This window comes from Phalacrocorax aristotelis, chromosome 7, assembly GCF_949628215.1.
Source record: "Phalacrocorax aristotelis chromosome 7, bGulAri2.1, whole genome shotgun sequence".
Classification (NCBI taxonomy): Eukaryota; Metazoa; Chordata; class Aves; order Suliformes; family Phalacrocoracidae; genus Phalacrocorax; species Phalacrocorax aristotelis.
In genome coordinates this window covers 41737729-41753988 of record NC_134282.1, presented here as the reverse complement: position 1 = coordinate 41753988, position 16260 = coordinate 41737729, and the positions used below count along the sequence as shown (strand labels likewise).

At 41.7% G+C, this 16260-nt stretch overlaps 1 protein-coding gene across 3 annotated transcripts in view; it reads left to right on the top strand.

The window, feature by feature from the left end:
* Positions 1 to 16260, top strand: part of MAPK6 (mitogen-activated protein kinase 6) — a 30956-nt gene extending 14696 nt beyond the window's left edge. Inside the window, exons 1-6 of one of the 3 annotated variants that reach the window (XM_075100347.1) lie at positions 959 to 1099; positions 7077 to 8288; positions 9024 to 9168; positions 12246 to 12410; positions 13065 to 13266; positions 13882 to 16260. In XM_075100347.1, coding sequence (XP_074956448.1) covers positions 7734 to 8288; positions 9024 to 9168; positions 12246 to 12410; positions 13065 to 13266; positions 13882 to 14980 — 2166 coding nt within the window. In that variant the 5' untranslated portion in view covers positions 959 to 1099; positions 7077 to 7733 and the 3' untranslated portion in view covers positions 14981 to 16260. Of the gene's footprint in view, positions 1 to 958; positions 1100 to 1326; positions 1464 to 7076; positions 8289 to 9023; positions 9169 to 12245; positions 12411 to 13064; positions 13267 to 13881 lie in introns of those variants that run through there. The other 2 variants (XM_075100348.1, XM_075100349.1) reach the window with 2 other exon arrangements.

Here is a 16260-nt window from a genome sequence, read left to right as displayed (position 1 = left end):
TTTTGTTTCTCTGCCATGAGGGATGTTTAAAGCCAGGATGGCTGAATTGGACCTACACAACCACTTCCCCGCCTGTTGTTGTTGGACCCGCACACGCTGACATCCGCAGGAATGGCGCTTGCCTGGTGGCGACAGATGCTGGGCCTCCTTGTCCTCTTCCTCCCCGCAGCTGTCGCAGGGCCTGTAACCTGGGCATGGAGACATGGCCCAGCTCTCCTCCCTGCATTCCCCCAGCTGCATAAAACCCACGTTTCCCCTGTTCTCTGCCTGTGGGGTTTGTTTTGGTGTGCTGTGTTGTAGCCAAGGGAAATGGTGAGGAAACCAAGCCCTAGGCCTTGCCAAGCAAGGCACTGTCAGGCAGGTTTCAAAAGCTTTAAGTCCGGGAAGCTGTCATGAGGCAGCTGAGATCAAACAGGAGAAAGCAGCAATCCTAACTGAGGCTTTGAGTACTAATGCAATACCAGAGGGCCACCATTACTGTCTGTAGGCCTCTAGTCCACTTTACCTTTGGCGGCAGTGCATGGCCTCTGCACGCACCTCCACTAAGCCCGTTTCTTTGAAGCGTTTGACTCAACTGGACTTTGGGACTCGTGAACTCCTCCGGCTAACTGGCCGTACAGCTACTGGGAGCCACCGTGTCCCATGAGGGCAGGCTCGACTGTGAGGTGACGGCTCAGCGGGAGCGTGTCCCACCGCGACCCCCAGGCCCACCCCGCTGCGGGAAAGGGGTCGGGTGCGCCTCTGCACTTGAGGCTGCCGGCCCGCCGACGGGACGGCCCTGGAGGGCAGGCAGGCCTCGGGGCCGGCCCGATCTCCCACACCGACACCCGGACAGCGCTCCGCCGACCGCTAGCGCCGCCTCCCCGGCCTTCCTTCTCGCCCGCCCCCCTTCCCTGAGGGCCGCCCCGGGCCCCGCCCCGCGGGGGCGGACCGCCGGCGGCCCCGCCCCTCCCTGCCCTCCGCGCCGGGTTACATGGCGGCGGTGGCTGCGGCAGCGGTGACTGCGGCGAGGCGGGAGGGCGCCGGGCGAGAGCCGGTGGTGGGGCCGTGGGGCCCGGCCGTGTGAGCAGCGCAGACGCCGATGAGCCTGGGAAGGCCCGTGAGTGCGGCGGGGCGGCGGCGGAGGGAAAGGGGGTTCTCAGGATGCCGCACGCGCGGGCCCGGCCGCGCCGCACAAAGGCGCTTTGTTCCCTCCCGCCGGACGGCGGCGGCGCCCCCCGGTGTGGCCTGCTCCGCTCCGCCCCGCCGGGGCCCGGCCCCTCCGCACTGCGGCGGCCCGGGGACAGCGGCGGCCCCGGGGCTGAGGGGGGCGAGCGGGCGCTGACAGGGCGGGCTGGGGGCGCTTCCCAACGTTACGGCCCGGGCGGGGCCCCGCCGGGCCCGGGGGTCGCGTCTCCCACCGACGCGGAGCCCGTGGGGCCGGGGCCGGCGGGCTGCGTCCGCGCCCTGAAGGGCGTTTGAAGGTAGGGCGCCTCCGCGCTGCGGCGGCCCCGCGGGGGCGCCGGGTCCGGTGGCTGCGGCGCGTTGAGAGGCGGTGCGGTGGGGCCGAGCTGGCCGCCCCCCGCTGCGGCTGGCGGCGTGGCGGGGGGTCCCCTCAGCCTCGGCGGTCGCCGGTGCCCGGAGGTGGTGTGCGGGAGAGGCGGGACGCTGGCGGGGGAAGTTGGTCGGTCCCTGCGGGGCGCGGGAGGAAGGATGTCCTTCGCCGGGCCGGCGGCGGGCCCGGCCGGCGCGGAGGGAGCCCGGCCGCTCCGAAGTCTGCGGAAGTTTTGCTGCTGCATTCGGAGCCGGCGGGGCCTGACCGGCGGCTCCTCGGCGGGGTTCGGCGCCACTCGCCGCCGCCGTGCCGGGAGACGCGGGGACAGGTACCGCCCGCAGGCCGCCCCGCAGCCGTCGGTGGAAAAAGTGACTTAATGCTTTTCATAAGTAGCTTGAAACGCCCGATGATAATAGCTTGAAGAGAGGCTGCTCGAGTCTCAGAATTTGGGAGAACAGGTACCCTTGGCTAAGTAGGCGGAATGCAAGCGCTTGGCTCCTGCGTGAGGGGTGTCTCTTTCCCTGGCTAATTCAGTGCCATTTTGTATCGGCCCGGTAACGGTGAAGTTAATTGTGTCATGGAGAAAGAACCGGTGGTTGGCGTGTTGTCATATGGCCGGTGCAAATGCTGATAAAAGCGCTGTTGCCAACAAGCTTTAAAAAATATATATATTAATATCTATATGTGTATGTGTGTATATAAAAATAATATTGTGATAGCATGATGTGTTTATAAACTAGTCAAAAATTCTAGAAAGTGGTGGCTTAAAATAGAGGTAGATTTTAGCTTGGTAATCAGGTTCAGAAAAATGTGTGCTGTAAAGCTAAAAGGGGAACTTTGATTTCAGCCTCTCGCTCTGGCTCAGTCCTTGCTTGTTCGGTTGTTATCTTTAATTCAGTCTTGACTGGTTAACTGTTCAGTGGAACAGCAGACGGTAGCAGATCTGCTGAGGTGCAGAAGGCTGTGGTGGGGGAAGTTGATGGTAGGCTTCCTCAGTGGTGAGTTTTCATTGACCAAACCGTTTTTATTTATGATACCAAAAAATGCAGTGGGGTTTTTTGTGTGCTCTTACAGATCCTCCAGAAGACTTATAAACTAATAGTAACATTTGCTGACTGCCAGCACAGAGTTCCCTAAACAGCATGGGGAGCAAGTAGGAGGCATTAGAAAAGCGGCAGTTTCGTGAGCTGGACGATGACTCACTCTGCCTACTGACTGCAACGTGGCTGATCTAAAAAAAAATACTTCTGTGCCCTGTATTTTTATAGTCAAAGGGATAGTACTTAGCAGGTTGTATAATATGTCATTAGTCATTCTTGGTCTTTCTCTTGTGAGTAACGATTTGATCATCATGTGGTCTGCATAATCAAATTAACTGATACCCTTCTGTCTTATTTGCAGTTCTGAAAAAGTAAACGTCTCATACCTGATGGTGTTTCAGTGTACATCCTGTTTCCTGAAAACTGTGATAAATCTATGTGCAGAAGTTGAGTGCGAATAGAAGGGGCTGCTTGCATAATGCATGAAGCTGGTTGTGCGTGGTGATGTCTGCCAGCACTAGAAATAGTTTCAAAGACAACAGCCTTTCTGTGGGTCACTTCTGTTGCCCTCTCCTGAGAACTGATCTGTTTTAAAAGCATAGTTGTAAACCACTTAGGAAACTAGTGTCTTTGTGTTTCCCTCCTTCAACTTTGTGGGACGAAGGAATAAAAGTACCACTTAAAAAAATGGCCGTTTTGGAAAGGTGACAGTTTGCCTAAATGAAAACATCAGTACCTGTATGAATAGCCTATTTGGCACAAACTAGGGTGATAAATACCCCTTTTTATACTGTAGTCCATCATGTGTTGTAAGTGGTTAGAGCATGTTGCACACAACTAGACAAATTTGTAATTTTTGTTTATTTAGTATGTATTTTCAAGACAGAGGGTTGGACTGATGGTTATGGCTTTCATTGAAACTGGAGATGTATAAACTTAACAGGTGTTGATGTCATTCTTCATAAGTATTAATGTTTAAAAAAACCCATCCCATTATTTTCCAAAGTTAAATGACTATAAAATGCAAAGAAGAAAATCTGTACTCTGAACTCATTGTGTCTTGAGAAAAGCCTTGATTTCTCCTAGTGGATTACCGTTTAAGTAATTATCACCTTAGGCTGAAAGTAAGTTTGGGCTTAACTCTTTATTTTTTTATCCTTCCTATCTGCTTCTGGTCCACAGGACTATTTGTCTTAAATGTCTGATTACCGTTAGTTTGTGAATGGGGAAACTAGTTTAGCTGCTTCCCTGGCCCCCAGAGCATCACTCAAGGCAGGGGCCATGGTCCTGGCAGAGGGGCCAGCTCTGGAGTGATGGCAGTGAAGGGGCTGTAGCACATGAGCTAAGGGCTGTGCTAGGTGAGAGATCGAACTGGCATAGTGACAGAAGTGCGTGTTTAATGTGAGAGCACTTAATGTGTGGGGTTAGTTTAGAAGTGTATTTTGTTTTTTAGCCAAGGATATCTGAACCTGCAACAGCATTTCTTCTGTTACGTTTCCGAAGTAGAATTCGCAGTGGCAGTAGATGAAAGATCACTCTCATTTACTGAACCTTAATTTAATTTGTTTTAATAGTGGGGGTGTTTTTGCTACGACAATCTCTAATTGTCCTCACAGTACTCATGTGAGGTACTGTATCTGTTTGGTAGATAGGCTGCCTCCTGGTCTGCTTTCTAGGGCTAGATCCTGTTTTGAATGATGGCTGGGCCCTGCTTTTTGTGGGTTTGGGATTAAGTCATCTGCTCATAGTTACCTAGGGGGTCTGTAGCAGTGTCAGGTCAAACTGAAGGTTGTAACGGGTTGCTTATGTTGTCGACATTTGTTTTCTTATGTAAATCACTCTGACTCTGAAAATCATTATGTACCTTCTGAAAATGTTGCAATTAGTGGTCACCTAGTGGAAGGATGTAGTATAAGCTGATGATTAAAAGTGCATCATTTCAGGGATGCAGAATGAAAATCTTAAGACTCCCACTTCAGTAAGCAAGTGGGCCATAACTCCCTTTCTACTGCTCTCATGTTGTAGTACTGCTGCTGCCTTCTTTTAGTCGTGGTGGTAAGGGGTAGGATTCAAGTTACAGTGAAGAGATCAGCAGATCTTGCTCCTTGCTACTGATGAGCATCTTTCTGTATCTGCTCCCGTGCTGTTTAATGACTAGCTAAAAGAGAGGTTCCAGATGTGTCACCCAGCTGGTACAAACAGATTCTGTATGGCTGCATGTTGAAGACATCAGCAATGTGAAACAATAGGCCTAATTATGGGGAAGAAGACAACTAGTTTTAGATGGTCCCAATGATATAAAATACAGCTTGTTGCATGGTATTTGAACAGAAGTGTTGGACCTTGAGTTAACATGAAAATTAAAGTGTGACTGTAAGCTACAAAAATGAATTTCTATAACAATTTTTTGAGGGGGAGGGTGGGGAATGAAAGGGCAATGGTCTGGAGTGATGTAAACTTTTTTACAGGCAGCAGCTCAGAACGAGTGAGACTGAAAATGCTGCATGTGGATGAGAAAATACTTTTAGGTTTAAAAAGAGTTAAAAATAAAGAGGCTAGACTTCTAGTTTTTATAATTGTGAGCAAAGAGTTGGGATTGTCACTGATGCTATCCTAATTAACTCTAGGATGAAACTTATATTTGTTCTTCAGTTAATGAGTATGATAAGAAGGGGCCTCACACTGATATCTTAATATGGATATAAATTCAAGTTAGTTTTGGGAAACGTAACAGTGTTACCTCATTATGTTTGTAACTAAGGTTGTAATAACCCTTGTAAAACACTGTCTAAAATTAGCACTCTTGGCAATGTGTGAAGAAAGGAATCTCAAGGCAATAGTTATATGTGCTGAGTAAAGAAAGCTCTGAAGATCATCCTATTGGCAACATACTATACCACATCAGTGGAGGGCAGCTCAACACTTTTCAGTGTAGAAGTACTACGTTTGGTGACCTTTATTTAAAAATAAAAACCCAGCAGGGGATAGCATGTGTTTCCTTCTTTCCTGTGTTTGTCACATGGCTGTACAAATACCGTGAGGCAGGTGGTGTGTGGCAGGAGGGAGCAAGCCAGGGCACTGGGGTTGTGCATAACAGTCTTCTTTCTGTTTGCCATTGTGCCTTTCTGTGTTGTTTTTTGGTTTGGGTTGGTTTTGGTTGTGGGTTTTCTTTTTTTTCTGCATGCAGTTCTGATTAGTTCAGTGAATTGAGACCATTATTTAGAATATGTTAATAATTTGTCAGCTGCTCTTGCTGCCCTGTTAGGAGACTTGTTTTGCCTGGTCCCAGTTGTCCCACTGAAGTGCTAGCACGGTTTGTAAGGGAAAACACTCATAAAATTAATTCTCAAGTGTTGGGATAGTTTGGAGAACTTTATGTTTATTTAGAATGCTGGGTAAAGAGCTGAAGTGTGTTAATCAAAGAGAAGACATTTAGTGGTTCAATGTGACCTATAGCTGTTGGGCAAGAACATACAAATGACTAGTAATGGATTGCCCAAATCTTACCACACTGCGTAAGGTATACCTTTGACTCTTCTCTTTGTGGTGTCTTTGAGCTTTTAAAAGAAATGAGGATGTGGTGCAAAAATGCAACATATGGCCTTTAGGACTGCACTCTGCTGCTGCAGACAGGAAAACTTACTGAGAAAATTACCACTTTTGTTTTCAAAAATAGTAGTTGCATTCATTAGACTATTAAAAAATAAATTATGTCTGAAAGTGCCCATATGTTAGGGGAAATGGTTATAGACTATATCAATTACTGTATTAAAGGTACTCACTGTTAGTTTTTCTCTGTAATCTAGATTGGATATGTGTAGAAGTAATTAATAATATTTGTCTAATATGTAGGAATTACCCCTGTGATTCCTGTAACAATGACTCTAGAGAGGCAAAACTATGATTTGAGATGTTAGCAAACTTTACCCAAAATCACAAGGATTTAAGGTTTTTAAGTGGCACTGGATGGGTGTAGTACATTCTGGGAAGTCAGCAAATACTGGGAGGGTACAAACCTTACCCTTTTGCCATGAACAGTACCCGGTTATCTCTTATTATGGTGAAATATTTAAAACCCTGACTTCATCTTTGAGTAAAAGTTTAGTGGAAATAATTATTCAAGAATTTAGTGACTGAGGTGAAGGATATTATTGTTACTAACTAGTCTCTTAACAGCTGTTTTGCAGAATTACCAAGCTTTTTGTGGTATTCCCTTCTTTATTAAGAATCAGTAGGATTTTTCATTGTGTGCTTTATTCTCAATAGATTTTATTTAAAACTCTCACAATATATGTTTAGAAAGGGTGGAGGAAAACTGACAATCGTCACCAACCACAAGTATGAAAAGTATATGTAATTTCTAGTTACTTTAGCTTTTGTGATTTCTTATTTTGTAACTGGACACTAAATAAGTTGTATATTAAGGACAACTTAAGGAATTGGGGGAGAAGGAAGACTTCTGTGTGTGCTGGAATACTGATGTATTTTTCTCTCCTTTTCAGGTTGTCACGGAGTAAAATGGATGGTAGCTTTGATTGTGATTGTGGTGAGCTGGAGCCACCTGATCATTAACAGAAGGCATCTTTTGTAAATCAAGAGCTGCCAGTTTCCCATTTAACTAGACTGTAAACAAAGGAGAGAAAAAAGAGGAAGAAGGAAAAAAAAAAAAATAGTGCTTACCAGCACCATAGAATGACGCTGCTCAGGACCAGTCCAACACTGAATGTATCTGCACTGTGAGGAGGAGGATGTTAATAGAAGCCTATTATGTGCATATTTATTCACATTTTTGTTAAATGTTAACCAGTTAAGCACAGTAGAGCTGAGTGCATAGTATGTCATTTCATTCCATTTGAGTTTCTTGTATTTTCTTTAACATCTGCAGAAATGCTGCACCTCTCTTGAACTATGAATGCTGCAATCTTTCTATCTTATGCTCGGTTTGCGTTCTAGAGATTACAGGCTCTAAATTCAAGGGGACACAACAGGCCTGGTTGGCTCACAATGAAATGAGAGTGTCAAGAAACCATCTTGCAGTCAAAGCCGAGTGTTTCTTCTCCCTTTCTGTAAGACCTTTCCTTCAGATACCAGTGGAAGTGTCTCCGTGTGTTTACAGAAGTTTAGTAGTTTGAGGAAAAAGAAACTTAAAGAATTCAAAAATGGCAGAAAAATTTGAAAGTCTCATGAACATTCATGGTTTTGATCTGGGCTCTCGGTATATGGACTTAAAACCACTGGGCTGTGGTGGAAATGGCTTAGTTTTTTCTGCTGTCGATAATGACTGTGACAAAAGAGTGGCTGTCAAGAAAATTGTCCTTACAGATCCCCAGAGTGTTAAACATGCTCTACGTGAGATCAAAATTATTAGAAGACTTGACCACGATAACATTGTCAAAGTATTTGAAATTCTTGGTCCTAGTGGCAGCCAGTTAACAGATGACGTGGGCTCCCTTACAGAATTGAACTGTGTTTACATTGTCCAGGAATACATGGAGACAGATCTGGCTAATCTGCTAGAACAAGGCCCTATACTGGAAGATCATGCCAGACTTTTCATGTACCAGCTGCTACGTGGGCTCAAGTATATTCACTCTGCAAATGTTCTGCATAGAGATCTCAAACCAGCTAATCTTTTCATTAATACTGAAGACTTGGTGCTGAAGATTGGAGACTTTGGTCTTGCACGGATCATGGATCCCCATTATTCTCACAAGGTATGTGAAGAATGAGAATATTTAAGCGTTATGCTCACAACCTTGCTTTCTTAAAATAGCATCTTTCTCCCTTTCGCAGAGGTAGATAGCCTGTGGAAGGCCTCGTTAGCAGGTGGGACATCATGTTACGGATCATACAGTAGAACTGGAATGTTTGCAAACAGAGTAAAACAGATCTCTGGGTGACATGTTTTGTCTCAGATAGGACTACTGCAAGCATAAAATTAAACTTTCTTTTTTACTAGATGTGTTTAGAAAAGCAGGGTTTTTTTAACAGTGAATACAGAACCTGAGATAAAGAGCAGCATTTAAAGGCATAACTATAGAAGCCTTAGATAAGTTTATAAGTGGTGCATTCATAGTGTGCAAGTGTGGCGACTTCCTGGGATTGATTCAGAGATATTGTTATCCTGGTTTAGATGATGTTTCATCAGACAGTTCATTATTATCTCTGCATTTATTTGATATCTGGTAATAAGGAAGTTTTGCTGCAGTACCTCATTTGGTTACTAAATGCTGTCATACCTCTATATTCTTGTTGTTCACTCATAAAGATATTGCTGTTCCATTTTAAAATGTAGAAAGGCTTATAAGGGGCACATGATACTATCCTTAGGACCTTGAGACCAAAAAAGTCTTGTAGCAATGCATGAAAAAACTAAGAAGCAAGTAATTTTAAAAAGTACATCTTAAAAATCTTAAGTAGGCTTTTTTCTTTTTAATTAATTTCATTAGGGCCATCTTTCTGAAGGATTGGTTACTAAATGGTACAGATCGCCCCGTCTTTTGCTTTCTCCTAACAACTACACTAAAGCCATTGATATGTGGGCTGCAGGTTGCATCTTTGCTGAAATGCTGACTGGGAAAACCCTCTTTGCAGGTGGGTGGAATAAAAATGTGTGTGTATACTCCTAAAAGAAGCGGTACTGCTTAATTATGTTCCTAAATAAAGGTTAATTCCCATGGCTATTATCAATAGTCACTGACTATCAGGATGTACTATGTTGTTATGTGGTTATATAAGCAAACTATAAATGGATGTATTTGAAAAGCAGGTGTTTCAATTTTGTTACTCATACTGGTGTGTATTTAGATAAATATCACAATTTAATTTGGTACTCACATACATGGTAGGTCTGTAATTTGGTTAAGCTAAATTTATTGGGTGCCCAAGAAGTGTTCTAAATGTACATATTAGTGAATTCAGGTACCCAGGGAGTATTTAAGGATTATGAATGCCCTGAGTATCTTATTCATAAAGGTTTTTTTAATATAGTCAGCCTAATCCCTTCTTGCTTCTTTGTATCTTAAATTATGGAAGTGCAGCCCTTCTTCCCCCATTCCCAACTTTTTTGTCATGTAAAGACTCTTTTGACCTGACCTTTGTTTCAGTGCTATAGGGATGTTTAAAATTTAGTGTGGCCTACCAAGGAAATGTGTAACCTCCAAGTCTTTCTGGTAAGATAGGGAGCAGTACTCTGGTCTTGTTGGGTGTATCTACGTTAGCGCTTTGGTTAGGATCAGGAGCAAATTCTTGAAGCAAATCACTTCATGGGCAACCTGTACCTTATTGCTGCTTTAGCTCAGTGCACAAACTGGAGTCTTTTTAGTTAAACTGCCATTTGTATTGTAGATCACCCAATGTACTCCACCTGCTGATAGGCATTTAGTCCATGGGAGCAGATGAGCTAGTCTAAAGTAAACCCCTGAAATACTTACTTTGTGTGCAGCCTGGGGCCTCAGCAGCTGTCTTACTCAAGCTCGCTGTTGGATTTGCTCCTATTGGTCTAAATCACAGATAAAACCTCTAAGAACTGAGCTTGCATTTCAAAGTTCATGTTCCTTTAGGTACATGTGGACTAAAAGCACACCTCTGCAGTAATTCTTAGCTATGTATGTCAAGGTAATGAAAACGAGAGCTTTTTCCCATTAAGTACTATTAATGCAGTACTGTCACCTTGAAATAGTTATTTTATAGAAATCACTGATTAATAAGCAAAGAGGCTTTCTTAACTTGCAGTGAGTTGCTAACTCTCTGATTTACTATCTATTGGAGTAACGTCCCCAGTGTATTAAATGCTCAGCTGATGAGAGATCTATTAGGTTTCCATTGCACCAAGTGCTTCTACTGGAAAATAGTGAAATTGTGGGAGAAAATCTATGGGTATCAGCATTCAGCATAGATTGATTGCAATGGGTAGCATTTTGGCTTTTTTTTTTAGAGTAGCATTGATATTTGCCAAAAGTTTTTATTGGTCTAAAATCTGTGTAGTGAGTTAGTTTTAAAAACTCAGTAACCAAAATCCTAAGCTTATAGGCTTTTTTGTGTCCTAACTGCATTGTGTAGATACCTAGAAAAATATCTCTAGATGTGGATGTGTCCCTCTGATAATTCAGCACTGCCATAGTTTTCTGATCTAAAGAGTAGACTTCTTAACATCATGCATTTGGAAAGTAAAGTGGTTGGAGATATGACAGTTAGGCTGTCCTGAGACTCTGAGTGAAATCCTTTTGCAAAGGTGTTTGGAGGGCTTGATTTGGTGAATTTGTAACTTCTTGACTACATCTGAACCACCCCTTAGGAGTCCTGCTATCTGGAATGGGAAGGGAGAATGCAGATTAAAATTGCAGAATACCTGGGATGAGGGAGGGAAGGGAAGTTGAGGCAGAGGAATCCGGTAGTGGTTCCAAACAACTTCTGTAATTCGTTCTTCTAAAGAAATGTTTTTAAATTCTTATTTCATTTATAGTGGAAAGAAAGCTGATTAATTTTAGGATGGATAGGACATGAATTAATGATACAGCAGAATCTGTTTTCCAGTAAATTGCAGACAGTATAATGGCTGATAGATTATATTAAGTAATTTGTAATAGTCTGAAGTAGGAGGACAAAACAGCTTTTTCAGTCCAGCAAATAAGTTAACTTGAGGCAGGAATGATTCAGTTGGGGAGCGCAGGTCTGGGTCAAATTTTCTGTAGTGACTTTGCCTCAGCTTTTCTTTAAGTCGTTTGGCAGATGTGTGGTAGGGTGTCCAGTGCAGACTGTCATGCAAACTGATAACATATAGATTTTGAGATAGTACAATCTATTTCTGGCCCCACTTATTTTTGTATTTAATGCCACATGCATCAGTTATTGCTGATGGTTGCCCAGAGCTGTTTGGTGAAACACTGGCATGCAAATAATCCTACATAGTTTTATCTGTTAGTTGAATCTCTAGGGTGCTACATGCTTCTTGGAGCTGAACAATAAAGTGAGGTAGACAAGCTATATTCTGGGTACTCCAGCTTTAACACTGGTACTGAATATAGATGCTGTTTGTTATTCAAAATTCACCTGCTGTATGTAGTCCCAGGGAAACTTCAGGTAGTGCTAAGAGTGTACTATAATTTCAATCATAATACAGCACTTCTTTTTATTTTCCTAAACAAGATTACACTGCTTAACTGGCAGGTGATTTTTCTCTTGCACCTGACAGTAATACAGGGTTTCAGAGTAAAATAAACAAATGGTTGTGGCCTGTAAGATCTCTTGCCGAGCTAAACCACTACTGTTTTTATTAATAAAGGACATATAATTCAAAGTGAGGTCAAATCTTGACTTCATTAGATGGATCAGTCAAAAGGGGAGGATTGCAGTATACAGTATATAATAAAAAGATAGTCTTGCTGTAGAGTACCTCATCTATGGTGAAAACATCCTTGCAAAAGCTTAAGGTTAGGTTGCTTTATCTTTCTGTAGCAGCTCTGTAATTCTTCATACGCTACAGCATTTTTGAGAGCTCTTCAGATTTATTATCATTCAAACTTGGAAGTTCAGCCTTGCCTCTGTTGTAGGAGATAATAGTCTACTGAAAATAGCTGCTCAGAGCAGAAAATTTTAACATGCCTTTCACATACAGAGATCAGAAGTGTGTGAAGTTAAACCGGCAGCTTGTATTTTCTCTTGGTGTTTAGGTGCACATGAACTTGAACAGATGCAGTTGATTCTAGAATCAATTCCTGTTGTACATGAGGAGGACCGTCAGGAGCTTCTCAATGTAATTCCAGTTTACATTAGAAATGATATGACTGAGCCACACAAACCTTTAACTCAGTTGCTTCCAGGCATCAGTCCTGAAGGTAAGTAATTCAGAAAAAAATACTTCCTGTATTGCAAAATCATAAAATAGTGAACAACTTTAAGCGCGCATGTGTGATTGTTAAAAGCAAGTTTCAGTTAGAAGAGTCTGTGCGTTCTCTGAAGGAGGATTGTCTTCTGCTGTAATACAAAAAATGTTGCTTACATGACAGCTACTTGCTAGTCTATGGAGAAGAACTGTGAATCTGTGCTGCACTTGTTTGTACTGGGAGACCGAACTATTCTATTTTGAGATACATGCCTTCTAAATATAAGGGAATATTGGAGTGGAGTCAGTATAAAACAACTGTATTTCAAGTCTGTCTTTTAAAAGAAAGTCCCCAAACCAAACTAACAGCACTCTTTCCTGATAGCTGTTGGTGGATACTGATCCAGCATGAAGCATTCTGTCTCTTAGTATTTTTTCCTGCTTTAAGCTGAATTATTGTTGATCTTAGAGATGACCTCTACTCTTCTACCTTTCCTATGGCTACAGAATGCATGTTTGGCAGTATAGTGTCAGTAGCTGATACTTCACAGGTAGCTACTTTTAAGCAAATGTATACCTCTAGAGCAAACCACTGTACCTTAATCCTAAATTCTAGATGTCTGAAGTGTCATTTTTCTACCATTTTAATTATAACTTTTCTCTGCAGCACTGGACTTTCTGGAGCAAATTTTGACATTTAGTCCCATGGATCGATTGACAGCAGAAGAAGCTTTGTCCCATCCTTATATGAGCATTTATTCCTTTCCAACGGATGAGCCTATTTCAAGTCATCCTTTTCACATTGAAGATGAGGTTGATGATATTCTGCTGATGGATGAAAGTCACAGCCATATTTATAATTGGGAAAGGTACATTTATCACTTACTGTGACATGTAACATAACTGATTGGTTGTGTACTTGAAGTACTGTTGCTTCATGGGCATCATTTGCTATCCTGTTTGTTTCTTAAATTGACCTGAGAATAAACTTCTCCCTTATAGGCAGTGCATTGTCATTGGGTTGATAATTCATTAGACTGACTTGGATATGTTGATGCATTCTAGAGGTGCACTCAGGACTCCAGAACCTAAAGTTAACATCTCCATTACTTTTCCCAAGTATTTATCAAAAAAAACCTTTAAGAGAGTTTTAAGTATGATTGTGTTGTCCAATGCTTAGCTCATATAAGTAGAAATTTACAGTAGTCAGTCAAAATCACTTAAATGCACTTTAAAGGAGTTCTTTTAAATGGAGTGAGCTGTTGTACATAATTCTGGATTTAAATCTTTCAGATGTGCATATGAGGATTACTTTATGCCAGATTAAATAAAAACCTGGAAGAGGTACCCGATGGGATTGAGGAAAAGCTTTATCTGTGTTGAATTGTCATTGTCCTGTATGGGAATTTCTAAACTTTTCTAGCTCCCAAGACAGAGATAGTTGACTTTTTTCCGCTGCTAACGCTTAGGAAATTGTTTTACAGATACCATGAAAGTCAGTTTTCAGACCATGACTGGCCTATTCATAATAACTACGAAGCTGATGAAGTTCAGCGTGATCCAAGGGCTCTTTCTGATGTTACTGATGAGGAAGAAGTGCAAGTAGATCCTCGCAAATATTTGGATGGAGATCGTGAGAAGTATCTGGAGGATCCTGCCTTTGACACCCACTTCTCTACCGAGCCTTGCTGGCAGTATTCAGATCACCATGAAAACAAGTATTGTGATCTGGAATGCAGTCACACTTGTAATTACAAAATGAGGTCGTCTTCATACCTAGATAATTTAGTTTGGCGAGACAGTGAAGTTAATCATTACTATGAGCCCAAGCTTATTATAGATCTTTCAAACTGGAAGGAACAGAGCAAAGAAAAGTCTGATAAGAAAGGCAAGTCTAAATGTGAAAAGAATGGGTTGGTGAAAGCTCAGATAGCACTTGAGGAAGCATCACAGCAACTTGTTGAAAAAGAAAGGGAGAAGAATCAAGGATTTGACTTTGATTCATTTATAGCAGAAACCATTCAGCTTAGTTTACAACACGAGTCTACTGATGTTGATAAATTAAATGACTTGAATAGCTCAGTGTCTCAAATAGAGTTGAAAGGATTAATATCAAAGTCAGTAAGCAGAGAGAAGCAGGAGAAAGGAATGGCTAATTTGGCACAGTTAGAAGCTCTGTACCAAACTTCTTGGGACAGTGAGTTTGTAAGTAATGGGGAGGAGTGCTTTCTCATAGACCAGTTTTGTTGTGAGGTAAGGAAAGATGAACAAGTTGAAAAGGAAAATACTTACACCAGTTATTTGGACAAATTTTTTAGTAAGAAGGAGGATGCTGAAATGCTAGAAACTGAGCCAGTAGAAGAAGGGAAGCTTGGGGAGAAGGAGAGAGAAGAGAGCTTTCTCAGTAACAGTGGAGAACTCCTCTTCAACAAGCAGCTTGAGGCTATAGGTATTCCTCAGTTTCACAGCCCTGTTGGTTCACCACTGAAATCAATACAGGCCACATTAACGCCTTCTGCTATGAAATCATCTCCCCAAATTCCCCACAAAACGTACAGCAGCATTCTGAAACATCTAAATTAAAACACTCAGCAGACATTTCTTTTATATTCGTGAGATATGTTTGTCTTTTTTTATTACTAGTGTAAGTAATTTTTTACTTGAATCAGATGGTGTAATTTTGGTATGGATTTCAGTAGTTTTCTGTTTACCATTGTTTTTACAATCCAGAATTACTTTCTATATGTTAGTTACTTTTGTTTTTAAACTGGCATGTCGTTTGCACACAAAATTAAAGAATAGAGCAAAATAATGCAAAATGCAGGAGGTAACAAAAAATGCACTAAACCGAGAAAAAAACCCAACATTCTCTCAGTAAAACAGTGTCCATGTTTTGCAGAAAAAGAACCTTGCCTTGAAATTTACACAGTGAGACTGTACATAATTGCATGAAAATATCTATTTTTCCCAAAACATTTTTTTCATTCATGCGTATCTTGGAGTTTTTCATACTGTACACATTTCTTAGACACATGATACCAGCAGCAACTGAAATGAATGCAGAATTTGGTACGCATGTGTTATCTACCTCAAGGTAACAGCAGTATGTGGCAAAACATTAACCACCCATAGTGCTTCTCATTATGCACTTCTATTTAGCCAGCATTATTGTAGTAGTTATTCTTATTGGAAATCATTCAATATTTATAAATGTTCTGATATGCATTCTTTATAGTGAAGTGTTAATATGCAGCACTTTTATTTATTTTAGCAAATAAGTATATTTCTGTAATTATAGAAAGTCAACTTAATTTTTGAGTTACTTTTCAGATAAAAGTTTTTGTTTAGCACTATGGTTTTATTGCCTACATAGCTGGATATATATTAACATCAGCTTATTCTGAGGCTATCCAATACATTTTTATTTTTATTTTTTAGTTTTCATTTCAAGTAAAGCACTCACTGTGTATAGGAATTTGTAATTGGAGGTGCTTGATCTCTACAAAAGAAATTAGGAATCGCTTTATTATCAAATGCTCCTAGAAGTCTTAATTGTGTTCATTTTTTAAAAAATTTTGTAATGTTAGTTGTGTGCATGGAAATAATTAAGGTACAACATTACTGTAGGTTCAAGTTCTATATGGTGAGACATTTTGTTTTTACTGTATGTTTTTACTGAATGATTCCTGTCCCACTCCCAACCCCCCTCAAAAGCAAGCATGAATAAAACTAGGTTAAATATAGCATGTAGCATCTCGGTCTTCTGAAAATTTGTTTTACCTTCTGATTTTTTTTAAATACTGGATGTATCATTGGCTCCCCAGTTTAAAATGAAAAACAAATAAAAACATGGCCAGCAAAAA